Below are 22,128 nucleotides of genomic sequence, written 5' to 3' on the forward strand. Positions count from 1 at the left end.
AAAAAGTGACACCTGGAGGGGGTGGAGACAATCACAAGGACAGGTAAAACAGAGCGTGACAGTATATGGTGCATATCCACAAAACTCCAAATAAGCATTGGAAATAGTCTGTCTGTATTCTCTAGAACTGCTATTCCCAAACTGGGGTACACAATGCCATCGGGGGTACGCCAAATAAAAACGTGATTCACATTTTCATACATTTGGGTGATGTTTTTTGCTCGCCTGAGTAGCCTTGTTTCACTGCCAAAAAATAACATGAAACCATCTAGTGTTCAGCTAAATAACAACACAATGTCAAATTCAGGTAGCCTAGTCAAATAATGAACATCCAATCATATTAACCATTGCTCTTCTGTGGGAACACCACGAATGGTCTGAATGTAGCCAAATGCAACTGCTACTCATTCCGTTTGCTCGAAAATGGATAAATGGTTAAAAAAAAGTAAGGCCCGCGTCCATAGAGACACGTACTACCAGCAGTACTACACCTGCACCTGTCGATGACACAAGTTGTTCTGCTTCCACAAGCACATCCAATGCTAGCATCAGTAATTCTACATTTGTTGCTAGGGGTTTTTCCAGACTGAAACAATTTAATAGCCTCAAAAAGTTCTTCCTCTGTAATTTGGCCTTCGCACGGATCTTTCTGTACATTTGTTAATTTTCAATTTTTTATATGATTTGGAAAGAATTCCTTCTTCTTTCAGTGGGAGAGGATGAGACGGAAAAGAGAATATCTGCCTAAAATAATTAGCTTCCTCTTTTAAAATATCATTCAGAGAATCATAGATGACTCCGTCTTCAGTATCGAGTTTCTGCAAATTCAAATTCGTATTGGAGATTCAGGAAGACTTTTGTGCATTTTTCTCCATATTCCATCCAGTTTGCTTTATTTTTGTAATAGATTACATTAGATCGTTCTTGAAACAGTTTCTCAAGTTCTTTTTGTTTTTCCTCTAACTTATTTTGTATCTCTGTAGTATCGTTTTTATTGCTATCTACCTGTACTATTATTTCATGGATTTCCCTTGTTAGTCCTGTTTCTTTAGCCAGAAACTGCTTTTTATTATTGATGAATATTGAATTGAATGACCCCTGAAGGTACATTTAAAAGTATCCCAAACAATAAGGGGATTTGCTGAACCTATATTATACTGGAAAAATTCAGTTATAAATTATTTTGTCTTAGTTAAAAATAAGTTGTCCTCCAGTAAACTTTGATTACATTTCCAATATCCCGCCCACGTGGAAAATCTATGAGAGTTACGTGAATGCCAATTAGATGATGATCCGATCGCATTCTGTATCCTATTAAAACTTTTTTAAACCTTTGATGCAAAAGAGAAAGAGACAAGAAAGTAGTCAAGACGACTAGCTTGATTAAGTCTCCTCCATGTATATCTCACTAGGTCGGGGTTTTTTAGTCTCCAAATATCCACTATTTCTAATGTGTCCATAATATTAGTGATTTCCTTAAGGGCACAGTGATGATTTTTTGTAGAGTGATTACCTTTACAGTCCATTGAGGGACTGTGTTATAGTCTCCTACCATAATGATTAGATCATTTGTTACCTGTAAGTTCAATAAATTGGTATAAATGTTTTTGAAGAAATGTGGATCATCCTGATTTGGACCATATATACTAATGAGCCAAATCTCTTTTTCGTCCACTTTCATATCCAAAAGGATCCAACTGCCTTGCGAATCATTCATGATTATTTGCACATTCAGATCAACATTTTTGTTAATTAATATCGTCACACCCTTTGAGTTCCTTTGTCCATGACAGAAAATTATTTCACCACCCCATTCCTTTTTCCACACAACTTCATCTAAGGATGTCGATTGAGTTTCCTGTAAACAGTATATGTTATATTCCTTTTCTTTTTGCCATGTAAAGACGGATCTTCTTTTTTAATAATCTGCCAAACCATTACAATTATAACTAGCTGTACTTATTTCACCCCTTACCATAACTAGATACTATTCTCAGGCTAAATTGATCATAAGTAGTGCTTGTAAAGTTACTGCCATCAGAGGTATTATGAAGGTCAAAACTAGAGCTTTCAATTGTCTGATATTTAGAATTCAATAAATAGATTCTAGCAATATTTGTTTTATTCCCTTGCCTGTTTGCCTGTGAGCCAATGCCATAGATGTTAGAAAATTGAGACAAATTATGTGTGTCACAAATCGGAATAGGTTGATGTGTATGATATTGGATATGATATAATGAGAGTGTGTATGATGTCTGTATAAGAGTAAGACTGTAATGTGTGATGTCCAAATAAATAATAACTCTGCCAATTTTGAGTCATAACTCTGCCAATTGAGTGTCTATGTGTGTAACATGTAGTGCGTATAACCTTAATATTCATAATTATAATCCATATCGTATCACCATCATAGTTGCGTCATAATGACCTTTAACATAATTGAAAAACACATCCCAGCATTTCCATAGCAATTGACGTTTCACATGATCATGAAAGACACCTTGCATTACTCTAGAGAAGGCTTCACTACAGTACAAATGTATTCTGTACAATATGTTATTATTCCCCAATGCCCCTATTTTGATATATTCCCCTTGCTTGATGTAAACATATGCAAACTTGTAGACAAATAAATAAAAAAGATAGACGAGCATTAAACACATTAAATTATAAAACAGTTCTCGACAATAGAGAGAGAGGGAGGAAAGAGAGAATGAGAGAAGAGCGAGATCAGGTGTGTGTGTATGTATAAATCCGTATGTGTAAGCAAGCATGTAGTTGAGTAGGTGTGTGTTCATATCCACTTCATAATGTACAGATATTTTAAACAGTGCCCATACCATCTTTTTTTCGTAAACTGAAGTCCCTGTAGAATTTAGTACAGCCACGGTGTTATGGAGCTGTCTCGGAATAGCTGTCCATCTATAAAGAGTTTGTCCACAATGATAAAGGCACGCCTACCATCCATCCTTTGTTGTCTTTGTACTGGATACAGTTTCTTACGACGTTCGTTTATCTCCTTTGGAAATAACCAAATTTGGTCCCTTTTAAGCTCCCTTCCTCTGCTTTTGATCAGCTCCTTTTGTTGGTAGTGTTCAAATTTTGCGATGACCCTTGGTCTTATCGCTCCGAGCTCCAGGTCTGTGTACTCGGTGGAAAGCCACCTTGTTTACAGTCTCTATAGGAAGTTTCAATGCGGATTTCATGAATTCTCTGATCGCGCCCTCTGGATTATTGGATGCGTCCTCAGGAATACCGGAAAAAAATAGATTTTCACACTTGCTATGACTTTATATGTCTAGTAGCGTCTCCTTCATCACCCTGTTTTCCCTGAGTAGACAATCCATGTTGGAATCGTGTATTTTTACCTTGGCTGTGAGTGTCTTGTTTTCTCTTTGGAGCTTGAGAATTTCACTCTGTCTGAACTCTAAACTCCCCCTCAGCACTGCTACCTCCTCACACAACCTTTCCATTGTTGCATGGATTCCAGCAATCGTCCGTGTCTGTAGATGAATCTGTTTTTCCTTTTTTTGTCGGGTTAAAGTTATTCTGTGAGGTGTTCGGATCTATCCACGAAGGAGTATGTTGTTCCTCCATAGCGTGAAGTTGTTGGTACTCTTCGATTTCCCTCAGGATCTGCTTGGTATCCAGATTGGCTCTATACTGCAACCAGTTGTTTTACGAAACGATAACAATGAGTCTTTCCCACGATGACGACAGGTGTCTGTAGTACAGCCAGCTATCACTCGAGGAATCCACACACCAAAAAAAGGAACACAAACTTGCAGTCCCAGCCATAAAGGCTAACCGCGTTGTGAAACCCTTAGTAACAAAACTTTAGTTTAGATTAAAATCGATTTAATGAAAAAGGTTTAATGTAAACAACAAACTGAGTGTAGACAGTACAGTGTCCTGTTGCGCGCTCTGATGACGTCTCTCTCTCGTAACCTCAATTTTATTGTGGAGGACTTAATTATTCCTGCTGCCGTGGATATGCCTGGGACAATACTGGGGGTAAAGGACCAAAAAACTATATAGACAATGCCTTCATCAAACAACACTGTTTCACGACGCATATGTGACATGGCAGGAGATGTTTTGAAACAATTACTGCTTCACATACAAGCCAGTGAATTATATGCGTTACAGCTGGATGAGTCAACAGACGTGGCGGGCCTGGCAGAGCTCCTGGTATATGTCCGTTACGTTTATGGGGGGTCAAGACATCCTCCACTGGAAACAACGAGAGCATATTTTTTAAAGTACTGGACCGCTTTGTGACATCAAATGGACTTTGGTGGTCAAGATGTGTTGGTATCTGTACTGATGGCACAGAAGCCATGACAGGGAGACATAGTGGAGTGGTAACGTGTGTGCAAGCAGTTGCTCCCGACGCCACATGGGTACACTGCAGCATCCACCGGGAGGCTCTTGCTGCCAAGGGAATGCCTGACAGCTTGAAATACATTTTGGATGCTACTGTGAAAATGGTTAACTTTGTTAAAGCAAGGCCCCTGAACTCTCGTGTGTTTTCTGCATTATGCAATGATATGGGCAGCGACCATGTAACACTTTTACAACATACAGAAGTGCGCTGGTTATCAAGGGGTAAAGTATTGACACGTTTTTTAAAATTTAGAGATGAGCTTAAAGTTTTCTTTACTGACCATAATTTTAACTGCTTGCATGATGGCGAGTTTCTCACACGACTGACCTATTTGAATGATGTTTTTTCTTACCTGAACTCTCCGCAACTATATTCAATGTGCAGGACAACATTGAGGCTATGATTAAGAAGTTGGAGCTCTTCTCTGTCTGCATTAACTTCTTGCGTCGAGCCATCCCGGATCCGGGATCGTGACTACAGCCTCAAGCCCATTACCATAACGCAACGTTAACTATTCATGAAAATCGCAAATGAAATGAAATCAATATGCTAGCTCTCAAGCTTAGCCTTTTGTTAACAACACTGTCATCTCAGATTTTCAAAAATATGCTTCTCAACCATAGCAAAACAAGCATTTGTGTAACAGTATTGATAGCTAGCATTAGCATTTAGCGTTAGCATTCAGCAGGCAACATTTTCACAAAAACCAGAAAACCATTCAAATAAAATAATTTACCTTTGAAGAACTTCGGATGTTTTCAATGAGGAGACTCTCAGTTAGATAGCAAATGTTCAGTTTTTCCTGAAATATTATTTGTGCAGGAGAAATCGGTCCGTTTTCTGCGTCATGTTTGGCTACCAAAAAAACCCGAAAATTCATTCATCCAAACGCAAAACTTTCTTCCACATTAACTCCATAATATCGACTGAAACATGGTAAACATTGTTTAGAATCAATCCTCAAGGTGTTTTTCACATATCTCTTCATGATATATCATTCCTGGAAGTCTCCTCTCTGTCTCAAGCACATGGATGAATGCGAGCAGCTTGGAGATTACGCAACAATTTCAACAAAGGACACCGGGCGGACATGTGGTAAATGTAGTCTCTTATGGCCAATCTTCCAATGATATGCCTACAAATACGTCACAATGCTGCAGACAACTTGGAGAAATGTTAGAAAGGGCAGGCTAATTCGTGGCGCGTTCACAGCCATATAAGGAGACAATGAAAAACAGAGCGTCAAAAATCCTGCTCATTTCCTGTTTGAAATTTCATCTTGGTTTCGCCTGTAGCATCAGTTCTGGGGCACGCACAGATAATATCTTTGCAGTTTTGGAAATGTCAGAGTGTTTTCTTTCCAAAGCTGTCAATTATATGCATAGTCGAGCATCTTTTTGTGACAAAATATTGCGCTTAAAACGGGCACGTTTTTTTAATCCAATAATGAAATAGCGCCCCCATAGGTTGAAGAGGTTAACAAGGACAACACACAGGTCTTTCAATCATTGTATGATTTTTTTGTGTGCAAATGGACTCAAGCTTACGGACAATGTCAAAAGTGATATAGCGAAGCACCTGAGGGAGCTGAGTGCGCAATTATGCAGGTGCTTACCTAAAATTGACGAAACAAACACCTGGATTCATTATCCCTTTCATGCCCTGCCTCCAGTCCACTTACTAATATCTGAACAAGAGAGCCTCATCGAAATTGCAACAAGCGGTTCTGTGAAAATTGAATTTAATCAGAAGCCACTGACAGATTTCTGGATAGGGCTGTGCTCAGAGTATCCTGCATTGGCAAATCATGATGTTTTGACACTGATACCCTTTGCATCCACATACCTATGTGAGAGTGGACTGTGTGTGGAAAATGATTTAAGACTGAGACGTTCTCCCAACATTACAGAGTTATGTGCTTCCTTTCAAGCACACCCTTCTCATTAACCTGTGGTGAGTTATTCACGATTTTTGATGAACAAATAAGGTTTTATATGATGGTGAAATAAAGAGCAAAATTATTGATTATTATTATATTATTATTATTATAGGACCAGTGCCCTTGTCCTATAAGAGCTCTTTGTCACTTCCAACAAGTCGGGTTGTGACAAAAACTCACACTCATTCTTATGTTTAATAAATGTATCGTATAGTGTGTGTGCGGCAGGCTTACAATGATGGCAAAAAACAACATGTGAGAGTGCGCTGACCCTGGTGCTAGAGGGGGTACACAGCTGAGACTTGAATGTTTGAAGGGGTACGTAACTATAAAAAGTTTGGTAACCGCTGTTCTAGAATATCAAAAACGTGTCCTTTAAAGATATCCCCTGATATCGACCCTTTCACCCAGTGTTGGCTTGATTGAGAGTGTCAGGGGCCCATCCATCGAGTGGATGGGCCCCTGACACACACACACACAGCCATTATAGGGCCCCGCAGACAGGAGCGGGGTCGGAGATAATTGTCTCATAAGTTAGTATGCACAGCTGTCGGCAAAGTCAAGTTTCATTTATGGATGGACGGGTGTCGCTATTGTCTCACTCTGCTCAGCTTCCTCTCTCTCTCTCTGTCTCTCTCTGTGTCTCTCTCTCTCTCTCTCTCTTTCTCTCTCTCTGTCCCTTGCCCTCTCTATCTCCTCCTGTCTATCCAACCCCTTTCTCTCGATCTCCCCTCTCTCTCTCGCTCCCCCTTTCTCTCTCTCTCTATATACAGTGGGGCAAAAAAGTATTTAGTCAGCCACCAATTGTGCAAGTTCTCCCGCTTAAAAAGATGAGAAAGGCCTGTCATTTTCTTCATATGTACACTTCAACTATGACAGACAAAATGAGAAAAAATAATCCAGAAAATCACATTGTAGGATTTTTAATGAATTTATTAGCAAATTATGGTTATTATGGAAAATAAGTATTTGGTCACCTACAAACAAGCAAGATTTCTGGCTCTCACATACCTGTAACCACTTCTTTAAGAGGCTCCTCTGTCCTCCACTCGTTACCTGTATTAATGGCACCTGTTTGAACTTGTTATCAGTATAAAAGACACCTGTCCACAACCTCAAACAGTCACACTCCAAACTCCACTATGGCCAAGACCAAAGAGCTGTCAAAGGACACCAGAAACAAAATTGTAGACCTGCACCAGGCTGGGAAGACTGAATCTGCAATAGGTAAGCAGCTTGGTTTGAAGAAATCAACTGTGGGAGCAATTATTAGGAAATGGAAGACATACAAGACCACTGATAATCTTCCTCAATCTGGGGCTCCACGCAAGATCTCACCCCGTGGGGTCAAAATGTCACAAGAACGGTGATCAAAAATCCCAGAACCACACGGGGGGACCTAGTGAATGACCTGCAGAGAGCTGGGACCAAAGTAATAAAGCCTACCATCAGTAACACACTACGCCGCCAGGGACTCAAATCCTGCAGTGCCAGACGTGTCCCCCTGCTTAAGCCAGTACATGTCCAGGCCCGTCTGAAGTTTGCTAGAGAGAATTTGGATGATCCAGAAGAAGATTGGGAGAATGTCATATGGTCAGATGAAACCAAAATATAACGTTTTGGTAAAAACTCAACTCGTCGTGTTTGGAGGACAAAGAATGCTGAGTTGCATCCAAAGAACACCATACCTACTGTGAAGCATGGGGGTGGAAACATCATGCTTTGGGGCTGTTTTTCTGCAAAGGGACAAGGACGACTGATCCGTGTAAAGGAAAGAATGAATGGTGCCATGTATCGTGAGATTTTGAGTGAAATCCTCCTTCCATCAGCAAGGGCATTGAAGATGAAACGTAGCTGGGTCTTTCAGCATGACAATGATCCACACCGCCTGGGCAATGAAGGAGTGGCTTCGTAAGAAGCATTTCACGGTCCTGGAGTGGCCTAGCCAGTCTCCAGATCTCAACCCCTTAGAAAATCTTTGGAGGGAGTTGAAAGTCCGTGTTGCCCAGCAACAGCCCCAAAACATCACTGCTCTAGAGGAGATCTGCATGGAAGAATGGGCCAAAATACCAGCAACAGTGTGTGAAAACCTTGTGAAGACTTACAGAAAACATTTAACCTCTGTCATTGCCAACTAAGGGTATATAACAAAGTATTGAGGTAAACTTTTGTTATTGACCAAATACTTATTTTCCACCATAATTTGCAAATAAATTCATTAAAAATCCTACAATGGGATTTTTGGGATTTTTTTTCTTCTCATTTTGTCTGTCATAGTTGAAGTGTACCTATGATGAAAATTACAAGCCTCTCTTATCTTTTTAAGTTTTTTTTTATCTATCTATCTATCTATCTATCTATCTATCTATCTATCTATCTATCTATCTATCTATCTATCTTATCTCCCTCCCTCCTTCTCTCTCTGTCCCTCACCCTCTCTTTATCTCCTCCTGCCTTTATCTCCTCCTGCCCCTCTCTCGATCTCCCTTCTTTCTCTCTCTCTCTCTCTCTCTCTCTCTCTCTCTCTGTGTGTCTTTTTCTGCATGGCTGAGCAGGTGGATTGCAAGTGCATTTTGATGAATATTAATGAGGGTTTTTGACAATTATATGAAAATGAATTGTTTATTTACAGAGTCTACCTACTTGTGTTTATAGGTGGTTGGTAGGGACTTGCCAGGCTAGGCCGGGGTAGGCCGCACACACAGAGATGCATGGGTATGGAAAGCACGTAGCTAACGATGACTCAGTTCTGAACAATAGAAAATGTTCAATTTTCAGGTTATTGGAGTTGATCAGCCATACTTCTTTACAGACCAGTTTACTGAAAACCTGTCACCAGTCATTTGAAACAACTGAAAATGTAGTAAGCCATTGTCTTGCATTGGAAGTTTATTTGGCTTGTTTAACCCTGTAAAGCAGGGGTAGGCAACTAGATTCAGCCAAGGGATGATTTTTGTCGGAGTGGATGGTCGGGGGCAGGAACATAATTAAAATACGTTGTAGACAGCAAATTGACCACAACTAGCCTAAAAAGGCAAAAAATAACGATCATATTATACCTTGATTTACGTTGAGATACGAGTTTCTAAATTAAACAATTATTTTGCTAAATTCCTGGTGATTTTACAGTGTTTTCTTTAACCAAAATATATATATTTTTTTGTATTTATTATTTAAATAATTTCTTGATATAAACTTTAGGGAGCCAAAATAAAATCATTTGCGGACCGGTTTAGGCCCATGGGCCGCCTGTTGCCCACCCCTTGTATAAAGGTTTCTAGTTTTAATTACATAGAGCAAAGATTAATTAGGTTAATAACTCCTGTCAGTCTACTGATCATCTTGACGGGAGAAGGATATTGGCCCTATATTGACACGTGACCTTGCTTGATTGATTGCTTGCAGTCTAGATGGATCCTGATGTGAATACTGACACATTAGTTTTCAGCATCTAAACTACAAATTACTGCTGCGCCTCACTCATATGATCACCATATATGATCATCACTGTTCTGGGTTCAGCTAGGGGCGGGTGAAATTAACAGTGATCTATCATTTTGCCATATGCATCCCCCCATCCCTCCCTCCCTTCCTCCCCTCAGGGTCCCGTCTGCATATCCTTTAATAGATTGGAAGCATTTCCTTTTTGCTGATGCCAGTAAGTGTGTTTCGGGGCCACAGCCAAGCAGTGTGGGAAATGGAACATAACTTTTCTGCTGTCCTGCTGTCTAGCTCTCGCTTTTCTCCCTTTTTTCTCTTTTCTCACTCTCCCACTCTCTCTCTTCATCTCTATCTCTCTCACTTTTCTGTCTTTCTCTCTCCCTTCATCCCTCCCTTCTGTCCTGATAATGTTCTCTCCCTCTCTCGCTCTGTTACTCTTCCTCCTCTCACCTGTCTCGCTGTTACACAGGAAGTGATGATGTCTTGTCTCTAGGCGAGCGCTGCCACAGAATATGGCGGCCAATTGTTCCAGAATTTTTTTAATTATTTCTGTCTGTCTCAGACAGTTCTGAATAATTAACAGTGATAGGCTTGCTTATTATACCCATTAGAAATGACAAAACAAAGAAATCGCTTCAATGTGATGGTTCCATTCAACTGATTGCTTTCACAAGTACAGCTCCCCTAAACAGAGTCTGAGAAGTCTGAGAGTCTGAGAAAAATGTTGTCACTAGAGATCCTAAGTAAATCATTTAATCATTTAATCTGAAAAGTAGCTTTGAATTCATCAAAATGATTTTATACTTTATGTGTAGACCGGTATCTGTGCCACCTTGTTGCAGCCTAAGAGCTGGAGAGATACAGAGGCTTTATGCAGTATTTTATTTTAATTTTATTTTAATTTTAACATTTTTACCCCTTTTTCTCCCCAAATTCGTGGTGTCCAATTGTGAGTAATTACTATCTTGTCTTATCGCTACAACTCCCGTACGGGCTCGGGAGAGACGAAGGTCGAAAGCCATGTGTCCTCCGAAACTCAAACCAACCAAGCCGCACTGCTTCTTAACACAGCGCACATCCAACCCGGATGCCAGCCACACCAATGTGTCGGAGGAAACACTGTGCACCTGGCGACCTTGGTTAGCGTGCAGTGCACCCGGCCCGCCACGGGAGTCGCTGGTGCGCGACGAGACAAGGATATCCCTAGCGGCCAAGCCCTCCCTAACGCGGACGACACTAGGCCAATTGTGCGTTGCCCCACGGACCTCCCGGTCGCGGCCGGTTGCGACAGAGAGCCTGGGCGCGAACCCAGGGTATCTGGTGGCACAGCTAGCGCTGGGATGCAGTGCCCTAGACCACTGCGCCACCCGGGAGGCCCAGCCCCTCCTTATTTTTACTAGGATCCCTAGACCCACACACACATGCATTGACACATACACAGGATGCCACGTTATTGGTTCTTACCCCTGACTGTGTTTTTCAGTGGAAGTTTTTCCTGTCGAGACACCTATGGAACAGTGGAGGAGACTCTTATTTACACCTTATAACATTGTTGAATTCACTGCAATAGTGTAGTTATAGCTATGGAAGAATTGGAAGGATTGGTCCTTTGAGCCGGAGAGCCATTGTTCAATTGCTATCTGAAACAATTCAATTTTACCTGAACTCTTTACACTGCAATTGTGTTGCTGTCTCATGATGGGTTTTTGGTGGTGACTAAATGGAGAGTAAAACTAATTATATTGCAGAGAGGCAACGCGGACATGTCGGTTATAATAGGTTATAATAGTGGAAACCACTGACTCACTATGCAATGTTCATTGACTCTGGCATCCAGGGTGGTGTTTACTTCCACTTCATTTTACATCGGAAGGGGAAAAGCAATCTATCATTTGGAGAAACCAGTCAGCGGCCAGTCAGGATGGTTAGGATCCATTTTTGGGGGCCGTATGCTGTTCGACACCCGCAGGGAGGTAAAACTTCAGACTTTCTGCCAGACGGGTAGCTGTTGATTGTCCAGTTGATTGCCTGGGAGAAAAGAAGGTTTTTGCACTCCTGTGTCCATCCTCTCTATGTAATTGAACCTGCACCTATTCTAGAGGTAGGCTAGACCACTCTTCGAAAGGGGTATAAGAACCACCCACCACCCCGTACTTCCATTTCGCAGAGGTAAGGCAAGGCAACCTCTAGCCCCTCCATTAAGCCTTCCTTCCCAGCGCAACCGAATGAACAAAACAAGTTGAGGTGTAAAAAGCAATATCCCCAAAGTTCTTCTGGTAATTCTGGGTCTCAACCCTCCCTTTTTAGCGGGACCTTTACCTATTCACCTCAATTATAAAGTCCAGCCCTCCTCTAATCTGGGCTTTTTACTGCGCACAACATAACAGAATGCATTTCCAGACTAATGCCCGAGGAAGGTGTGTGTGCGTTTACTTACACTTGTATACGTACCAGTATGTGTTATGTGTGTACGTGCACATGTGTGTAGGATTTCCAATCTCGTGTTCTGTTTGTTCTCTGCCTGTCTTCAGTGAGTATTTGTTTGCCAAGGCCTCTTCCTGAAGAGGTTGGCTGGAAAGGATGAGGATCAACATGGAACATGAAGGAGTAGAGTCAGCAGGTGTTGTCTCTAATTAACATACATCTGATTGACATGTATGTTCTCTGTTTCCTTCCTCTCTGACAGCTCAGCCAAATGTACCTAAAATACATGAGGGATGGTGGGCGTACAAGGAGGTTGTTCAGGGGAGTTTTGTACCAGGTAAGAATCCTTATACTGTACTGTGTGCAGTTAAGACTGCTGTTTATTTTCTGTAAGGTTGATTGTTTTAATGTGAAGTGTGAAGAACATTGCATATTTTCTATTTCATAGCTCGACAAACTACCTTGCCACAGGCTCTGTTTTTAATGCTTACAAGACATTCGTTGCCTTTGTCATGTAGTTCATGTTGTTTGGTTGCTGATTGACTGGCAGGTGTACAAGGGCCTTTCTTTCTACCTCGTTAATTTCCCTCTATGTGTACCCGTCAGCCCAATTATTTCCTAAGATTGTACTTTTCTGCTGCTGAGCTGTTGAGGGCTTTCAATGATGCCTGCAAGTGTGTGTGTGTGTGTGTGTGTTGTGTTAATGCATGCCTTTTATTAAAGCCTGCGGATGTGTTATTTTATATGAATGTGTGTGTGTGTGTGTGTGTGTTTGTGTCTGTGTGTGTGTGTGTGTGTGTGCGTGTGTGTGTGTGCATCAGAATGCATTTGCATGCTTTTTTATTACACCTGCAGTTGTATATGTGTATATGTCACACAAAATAACAGCTGGGAATCAACTGTCAGCGACTGAGGAGCGCTGTGTGTGTGCGTGGACGTACGTAAGTGTGCGCGCGAGCGTGTCTGTTTGTCAGAGACACATCGTCATTGCAATGCTTTATCTCCAATATAATGTCAGCGCCCCTGTCCTCACAGGCCTTCCTGCACCACTAGCCAATCAACAGCAGCCGTCACCGCTAATACACTAGTCGTGATCCCCCTGTGCCGGCGAGGGGAGGAGGTACGGTAATCAGACGTTTTACGCCCTACTCTCTCAGGTCTCTGCCATAGAGGAGCTGATAGTAGCCGATAAAGATTGAAACTTTACCCCGTGCGAATGAAGTGACATTACTGAGCTAGGGTGTGATAACCCTGAATCGGTTGATATGGCACTGTGGTAGATATAACTAGGACCACAGGGAGACTGTGGGGAGTCGGTCGGTAGTGTTGTTATGGATATTATTGTACCTGTTCAACTATTTTCATGGATAAAACGGTAGCTGTTAACATTTTGTATTAGTATTTGGTTTGACTAATTCCTCAGTCCCTTTCTGTATTCCAAATCATGTCTAGAGCATGGAGATATTAAGTCCCCCATCTATGTCTACTCATAACGCAAGACGTCCTGGTCCTGGGAATTCACAGGGTGCACATTGTATTTGATCTGTTTAGTTTTTTAAACCCAGCTCTCTGATTCTGTTAATGATTATTCATTGATTAGTTACTTCAGGTATTTCGCTACACCCGCAATAACATCTGCTAAAGATGTGTATGTGACCAATAACATTTGATTTGATTTGAGGTTTGCTAGTGCTGGGCTGTTACAAAAATGCGCACTCTGATGGGTCCACTCCACCGGGATTTTTGAACGTTGTTGTACAGTAGGATATTTGTAAAAGCTAACGTGATCCCATGTTGTAGCCTTATGTCACATAACTGACCTTTGCAATATAATGTGCCCTTTCTAAGCTACCCCAATTAGCTTTAGTATTTCCCAAAGGTCAACGAGGACCATTAGTATATGCCTCCTTTTAATCTGCTCTGGGGAGACGATTCTCCCAGCCACAGATCTAGGATCAGCTCATTCTCAGTAGATCCTAATGCTAACTATCAGAGGGGGGAATACAAAACTAACCTTAGCTCAGTGTCTAGGGCCAACTCCATCCTAGTCATTCAGTGTACCGTCATCTCTTCAGAGAGCATTGAGAAGCAGCTCTTATTGGCACAGTATGGAGTTAAAGGTCATTTGAGATCATCAGCTTTGAGCATCATCTGGGGTCATTCCAGGAAGCCCGGCCCGGATGTGGATTTTGCTGTTTATTATTGTTGTTTTTTTACATAATTTTCCCCTCTATTCTCTTTATCCCATTTCAGCAGATTTTCTTGTTGATCCTGCTGAAAGATTATTTTAGAGGAGATAAAGCCTGTGCGGAATGGCTGGTTGCTGTGAGCTAGCGTTAGGGAGGGAGGGAGGTAGAGAGAGGGGGGGGGGGGGGCTTGGCAGGATCCAAAGCAGTGGTTGAACCATCTTGAATTGTCATGCTGGGATGAAGAGAGCTTCATGTGGAACAGGTAGCATGCTGTTCAGCCAGACAGAGGTGTCAAGATGAACATGTGGTCTCAGGGTGAGAAAGGGGGTTGCATGAAAGTGACTGGTTAACACTCACTCCCTTCCCTTAACTGAAATGACTATCATTTCAGAAATCTCAGTTTATCTCTTGGTCCAATTTCTCTTCTTTTTCTCTCTCTTCCTCTACTTTTTCTCTTCTCCCCCCCCCCCCCTCTCTCTCTTTCTCCGCCCTCTAGTTCTTTAAAATATCCCTTCTCTGTCCTGTGCCACTGGAGCGAGATGCGAGGTAGATAGAGAGAGCGATGCGACTCAGCTGGCCTGGCTAGCTGCTGGTTGTCTCTCTGATGTGTAGCTGTTAGGCATCTGATGGTTCTCTGGTGTGTAGTGTTGGACTGTGTGCTCCTGCACAGACCCTCTCCATGACAGGCACTGGACTAATGAGAGAGAGTGGAGATGGAGAGGACCGGGAGCGAGAGAGAGAAAGAGAGACAGAGAGAGAGAATGAGAATGAGAGAGAGGGGGGACAAGAAAGAGGGGGAGGAGGGTGAGAGGAAGAGACGAGGGTGGGAGATTGAAAGATAAAGAGGAAGAGATGAGGAGAGGCAATTATAACAACCATACAACTATGAACTAGACATGTGTAAGCAGCTTTCACCAATTCAGTGCTATTTGGTCTTTAAGGTCCATGAAGCGAAACAATGGAATCCATCTTCTTTTTCCTACTCTGCACTTGCAACAGTGTAACTATGTACCCCAGATGTAGCACCAGCTTTTCTGCAGCGGAAGTCTTCCCGAATTACTGCTCCACTGCTTAAATGATAACAAGTCATGGAAGACTCTTGATCAAAAAAATATCAAATATGAGATATAATCAGACAGAAACAGACAATCAGTATGGTCTGTTGTTGAAGCGCCAAACTCCGTCATCTTTTTATACACAGTTAACTATAGCACTTTCAATTCTTCATTCCCTTCTCTCTAAAAGTCGGATTTAAAATCCACACTTCTGTTTCGAATAATAATAGTATAAGAGTTAGTTTTCTTTGAAAGGAGGGGATTGATTAACAAATGAAAGGTTTCTTCAGCCTTACTTGAGTCTCGGTACTCAGAGACAAGGAGGATTCGCCAATTACAGGTTTCTGAGCTACCGTGTCCAAAACCCGGCTTCCTGAAAATCCCTTTAAAGCCTTTTAACTTAATTCTCCAGTTAAAGGGCAATTCCGATGCTTTTCAACCTCATTTTTATCATCTCCAGCACCAACCCAGTGTCTACATATGTGAAAACAATGCGTTTCTATGATCTGTGGTTAAAAATATAAGAATAAAGGTCCAAAACAATGCTGCTGTGACATCACAGGGTAGGATTAAACGTTTTTAAAAACACAGTGATTTTCAAAACCTGCCATGAGTTTTAGGTATTTTCTTGCTCCCCACTTCACTGCGAATCTCATAGTGTTTTTTAAAATCACTGTTTTTAAAATGTTTTAACTTTTGATGATGTAATCAGGTAGATGAAATGCACCGTTTTCACATATGTAGACACTGGTATTGTGCTGGAGATAATGAAATGAGGTTGAAAAGTGGTGGAATTGCCATTTAAGCCCTTTCAAAATCACTGGCCGCTGCTAATTGTTATATATATATATATAAATATATATATATATATATTATGTAAGTGTGTGTGTCTGGCAGATAGTGAGTGCTTCTCCGAGTAACAGTCTCTGATCGAAACTCAATTAAACAACACAGAGACGATCCACGAGGGTGCGGCAACTTTGCAACCTGCGCTTTATTGGGGGAAAATTGATATCCTATAGCACTTTGCCAGCTTCTTCCTGCTAACAGGCACTAGAAGGACTAGCAAAGGGACAATGTGCATTAAAGATCCTTAGTGATGAAACACTGTTAGGGGCTGTTGGAGGAACAATGTTGGCTGTTTTGATTGGATCAGTAGATGGGGTTTTGCATTGTGATTGGACCATTAGATGAGGCTCTGCGTTGTGATTAGTAGTGTTTTTACGATACCAGAATTTTTACTTCAATACCGATACCAGGTTTAGTATCACGGTACTCGTCAACGGAATGATACTCAATGCCAAAGTTATACCACGGTTAAGAAAAGAAAGCATGTTAGCTTTCACAGAATAACAGAATAACCACTGGGCTTTATTTTTCATTTTTTTTACATTGAACAATATGTTGATGACTGGTTGAACAACTAAAATAACACAGTATATCTTATATTCTACATTCAATTTCTTTAAAAAATAAAACACCATATTAAATAACAGAAGCTAATCTTACAGTATCCCTATGCAAAACCTTGTCTGAGACGCAGAGCATGCAATAATTTTACAATGACATCTAAACTGTTTTCAAATGTCAGGGTAATTTGCTAATCTATGGCCATAATATCTGGTCAATTTCATTCATTAGACCTATGATTCATTATTCATCTACAGTGCCTTCAGAAAACATTCACACCCCTTGACATTTTCAACATTTTGTTGCGTAACAACCTGAATTTAAAATGGATTAAATTGACATTTTGTGTCACTGAACTACACACATTACCCCATAATGTCAAAGTGGAATCATGTATTTAGACATTTTTACAAATTAATAAAAAATTAAAAGTTGAAATGGCTTGAGTCAACAAGTATTTAACCCCTTTGTTATGACAAGCCAACCTGGCCTGGCCTGATTCAGACAGTCTCCGCTGAACAGTTAATGTGTTGAGATGTGTCTGTTACTTGAACTCCGTGAAGCATTTATTTGGGCTGCAATCTGACGTGCAATTAACTCTAATGAACTTATCCTCTGCAGCAGAGGTAACTCTGGGTCTTCCTTTCCTGTGGCGGTCCTCATGAGAGCCAGTTTCATCATAGCGCTTGATGGTTTTTGCGGCTGCACTTGAAGAAACTTTCAAAGTTCTTGACATTTTCCGGATTGACTGACCTTCAGGTCTTAAAGTACTGATGGACTGTCGTTTCTCTTTGCTTAATTGACCTGCACTTGCCATAATATGAACTTGGTATTTTACCAAATAGGGCTATCTTCTGTATACCATCCTTACCTTGTCACAACACAACTGATTGTCTCAAACGCATTAAGAAGGAAATAAATTCCACAAATTAACTTTTAACAAAGCGCACCTGTTAATTGAAATGCATTCCAGATGACCTCATGAAGCTGGTTGAGAGAATTCCTAGTGTACAAAGCTGTCATCAAGGCAAAGGGTGGATACTTTGAAGAATCTCAAATATAAAATAGATTTAGATTTGTTTAACACTTTTTTGGTCACTACATGATTCCATATGTGTTATTTCACAGTTGCGATGTCTTCACTATTGTTCTAGAATGTAGACAATAAAGACAATACAAATAAACAAATATCCTTTAATGAGTACGTGTTGACTGGTACTATATGTCATTTCCACTCAAAAACCATTTGAATTGAGTTTCCAGTTGAATAACATTACAATGAAAATGTCATGTGTAAAACTGCTTTTCATGTTGTTTTACAACTAAACCTCCCTTGCACTGCACTGCTTTGTAACACATTGTGCATAGTTGTTTTGGTGGGCTGACCTTTACCATCTGCTCTGTAAGCAGTTCCAAAGTGTTCTCACAGTTCCCTTCTGGAACCATTTTGGTCATCAAACTGCCCGCGTGGAGGTATGATGTTTTCGTTAGAAGAAGCCATGTTGTCGGAATTTTCTCTCCCCCTCTGGCTTGCTTCTCAAAAGCTGCTGGCGCTTTGTCATCAGCATGCGCAAGCACAAGTAGCCACTAGCCTGGCTATCTTACTACTGCAAGGGTTATGACGGTTATGGAATTCTGGGTAACGATTAAAATGTCAAAATTATCTACGTCATACAGTACGTCATGAATACAGCAATGCTTTGCTGACACCCCTGCGTAAAAAAAACAAATGGTTTTGACTCTGGAACTTTTGGGAAATTAGCTTTTCCTTCTGACTGTGCCGTTCTGCTCGTAAAATTAATACCAACTTTACCCAATTCATGTAAAAATTAGTAACTGCTATTGGGTAAACTATACCTACTTGAATATAAAGTTGAATACTCCTTTCTCCTAAAATTAATGCATTAAGATGATTATAAATATATTTTTCATAGTTCACAGTTATTGTCCGTAATTGTCAGTTACACGATTACGCAATAATTGTGCCAGCCCTAACTACAGCCCCCTTGAGAAGATTCAGACAAATGATTAGACAGACTCGATCCTCTCAATCCCTATATGACGTGAGACACATTTGACAGAAGTACCGACATTAACAAAACTTCTAGTACCGAACCGTTTTTCAGTATCAGAAAAGTACTGACGTTTTGGAATATCGTGCAACAGTAGTGATTGGACCAATAGCTGTGGTTCTGCATTGTGATTGAAGCAGGAGCTATGGTTCTGCTGAGGACAATTATGGCCCATTGAGTTCTGATGATGATGAGGAAGTGAGTACCAGGCTGCCAGCACCAGGCTAGAGTGGAATTTAGCCAAGATACAGTCAAGGTGTGGAGGAGGACTGTGGGTGCTGTTAGATGTTAGTTTAGGAAAGTAAACATATTAATGTATTATCTAGGACAGTGTACAGCTGAAGTCGAAAGTTTACATACACCAAATTCATTTAAATTCAGTTTTTCACAATTCCTGACATTTAATCCTTGTAAAGGATCACCACTTTATTTTAAGATTGTGAAATGTTAGAATAATAGTAGAGAGAATGATTTATTTCAGCTTTTATTTCTTTCATCACATTCCCAGTGGGTCAGAAGTTCACACACACTCAATTGGTATTTGGTAGCATTGCCTTTAAATTGTTTAACTTGTGTCAAACGCTTCAGGCAGCCTTTCACAAGCTTCCCACAATTAGTTGGGTGAATTTTTGCCCATTCTCCCGACAGAGCTGGAGTAACTGAGTCAGGTTTGTAGGCCTCCTTGCTCGCACAAGCTTTTTCAGTTCTGCCCACACATTTCCTATTGGATTGAGGTCAGGGCTTTGTGATGGCCACTCCAATACCTTGACTTAGTTGTCCTTAAGCCATTTTGCCACATCTTTGGAAGTATGCTTGGGGTCATTGTCCATTTGGAAGACCCATTTACGACCAAGCTTTAACTTCCTGACTGATGTCTTGAGATGTTCCTTCAATATATCCACATAATTTTCCTGCCTCATGATGCCATCTATTTTGTGAAGTGCACTAGTCCCTCCTGAAGCAAAGCACCCCCACAACATGATGCTGCCACCCCAGTGCTTCACGGTTGGGATGGTGTTCTTCGGCTTGCAAGCCTCCCCCTTTTTCCTCCAAACATGACGATGGTCATTATGGCCAAACAGTTCTATATTTTTATTCATCAGACCAGAGGCCATTTCCCCAAAAAGTATGATCTTTGTCCTCATGTGCAGTTGCAAACCGTAGTCTGGCTTTTTTATGGCGGTATTGTATCAGTGGCTTTTTCCTTGCTGAGCGGCCTTTCAGGTCATGTCAATATAGGACTTGTTTTACTGTGGATGTAGATACTTTTGTACCTGTTTCCTCCAGCATCTTCACAATTTCCATTGCTGCTGTTCTGGGATTGATTTGCACTTTTTGCACCAAAGTACGTTCATCTCTAGGAGACAGAACGAGTCTCCTTCCTGAGCGGTATGACGGCTGCGTGGTCCCATGGTGTTTATACTTGCTTAATATTGTTTATACAGATGAACGTGGTACCTTCAGGCGTTTGGAAATTTCTCCCAAGAATGAACCAGACTTGTGGAGGTCTACAATTTTTTTTCTGAGGTCTTGGCTGATTTCTTTGGATTTTCCCATGATGTCAAGCAAAGAAGCACTGAGTTTAAAGGTAGGTCTTGAAATAAATCGACAGGTACACTTCCTATTATACATTTTCTACTTAAATATGTTTCTGTAAGCATAGAGTTACATGTTTTGTAGCTTTTGGTAATAGCCGGTTGTCTGTAATGGTGGCTTTTTCTGCCAGTTCAATGGAATCCAATTGCAGGCAGGAATCTTTGTGGATTATACAGTATGAGATTGTTATGCGCTAAGCTTGCCTGCTACTCTGCTATGCTGTCTCAGCCTGTCTACCAATCTCTGCTGCTCTCTCTCTAATGATTCTGTTTGTGCCAATCAATCCAGACGTTGCGTGATACCTGTATCCAATGATGTGTGTTGGGTTATGTAAGACCCACGGTAGTCACAATGTACAAAACAGCTGAAATGGATCGACACCGGCTCACACAGACCTTTCACTTCTCTTATATCTTGTATGCTCTACTTAGCTAGGGGGTTGGCAGGCACATGCACACACACACACACACACACACACACACACACACACACACACACACACACACACACACACACACACGCAGATTGACAGGGCCACAGAGGGTGGAGACAGATGGGGGTTGAAGTCAGTCCTAAGCTCCTTCTCTCTTCATACTTTACTGGGGGATACACACACAAATCCCTCTGATTAACCCACACACAGATAGTTACTGATTGATAGAGATTATTCATCGGATGTCTGTGTGTCTCATTGCTGCTGTGTAGGATTTGGTGGATATTGGGACAATAGAATGCTCCAAACTGGACTCAGTGTGCATTCTTGACTTGAACAGCCATCCAGAAACACAATCAGATATATAATGAGGGGATCCCTGCAATATACCTGCAACAGAATGTGACTCGTTGTCAGTCACTGCAGCCTTAGAGGAAGAGGTACATTCACTATGGCTGATTCTCCCATCGTCAGTGAAAGGCATCACGGCGCACGCCACACACACACACACACACACACACACACACACACACACACACACACACACACACACACACACACACACACACACACACACACACACACACACACACACACACACACACACACACACACACACACATACTCACACTGCAGTGACAACTGTGGGTAGTGGTGGTGTGACCTCTACTTTATTTACCCTCTACTGACTGACGGAGACAGACAGACAGACAGCATGTAGTGAAGGGCAAGGAGATGGAGGGAGGAAAGGAGAGGAGAGTAGATAGAGGGGAAGGCAGATTTTTACCAATCTAACTACATAACAACTTAATGTTAATCATTTATTTCTATGGTAAATCTTTTGATAAACAAGGTGAATCAAGATGTAGCCTAGGCTTATTCACAATACAGGTGAATGCATCTTCAATGGGAGTTTGAGCTTGTTTTGGCTGATTTCATGGGGCTACAGATGAAAAACAATCTGTTTCCCTTCCATTTGGGACTTATTTTATTGTACTGATCTTCTTATATAAAAGTGTGTGCTGTCTCTTTAAGACCCATGACGTCCTTCACACAGTTAGAAGCTCAGCAAAGATGATCTTGACTGGGAGAGATGTGAGGCAAGCGGGGGAGAATTCATAAAGTTTTTGGTCACAACCAGTTTGGAAATCTGCAATATTTAGCATATTCTCACAAACTCTT

General features: G+C 41.2%; 1 protein-coding gene across 3 annotated transcripts in view; it reads left to right on the forward strand.

Moving 5' to 3' along the window:
• LOC115144102 (carbonic anhydrase-related protein 10) overlaps window positions 1-22,128 on the forward strand; it is a 323,887-nt gene that overhangs the window by 47,489 nt on the left and 254,270 nt on the right. For all 3 annotated transcript variants that reach the window (XM_029684820.2, XM_029684822.2, XM_065002301.1), the window contains one exon: window positions 12,454-12,528. In XM_029684820.2, coding sequence (XP_029540680.1) covers window positions 12,454-12,528 — 75 coding nt within the window. The remainder of the gene's footprint in view (window positions 1-12,453; window positions 12,529-22,128) is intronic.

The sequence above is a fragment of the Oncorhynchus nerka genome, linkage group LG16, assembly GCF_034236695.1.
Source record: "Oncorhynchus nerka isolate Pitt River linkage group LG16, Oner_Uvic_2.0, whole genome shotgun sequence".
NCBI classification, from domain to species: Eukaryota; Metazoa; Chordata; class Actinopteri; order Salmoniformes; family Salmonidae; genus Oncorhynchus; species Oncorhynchus nerka.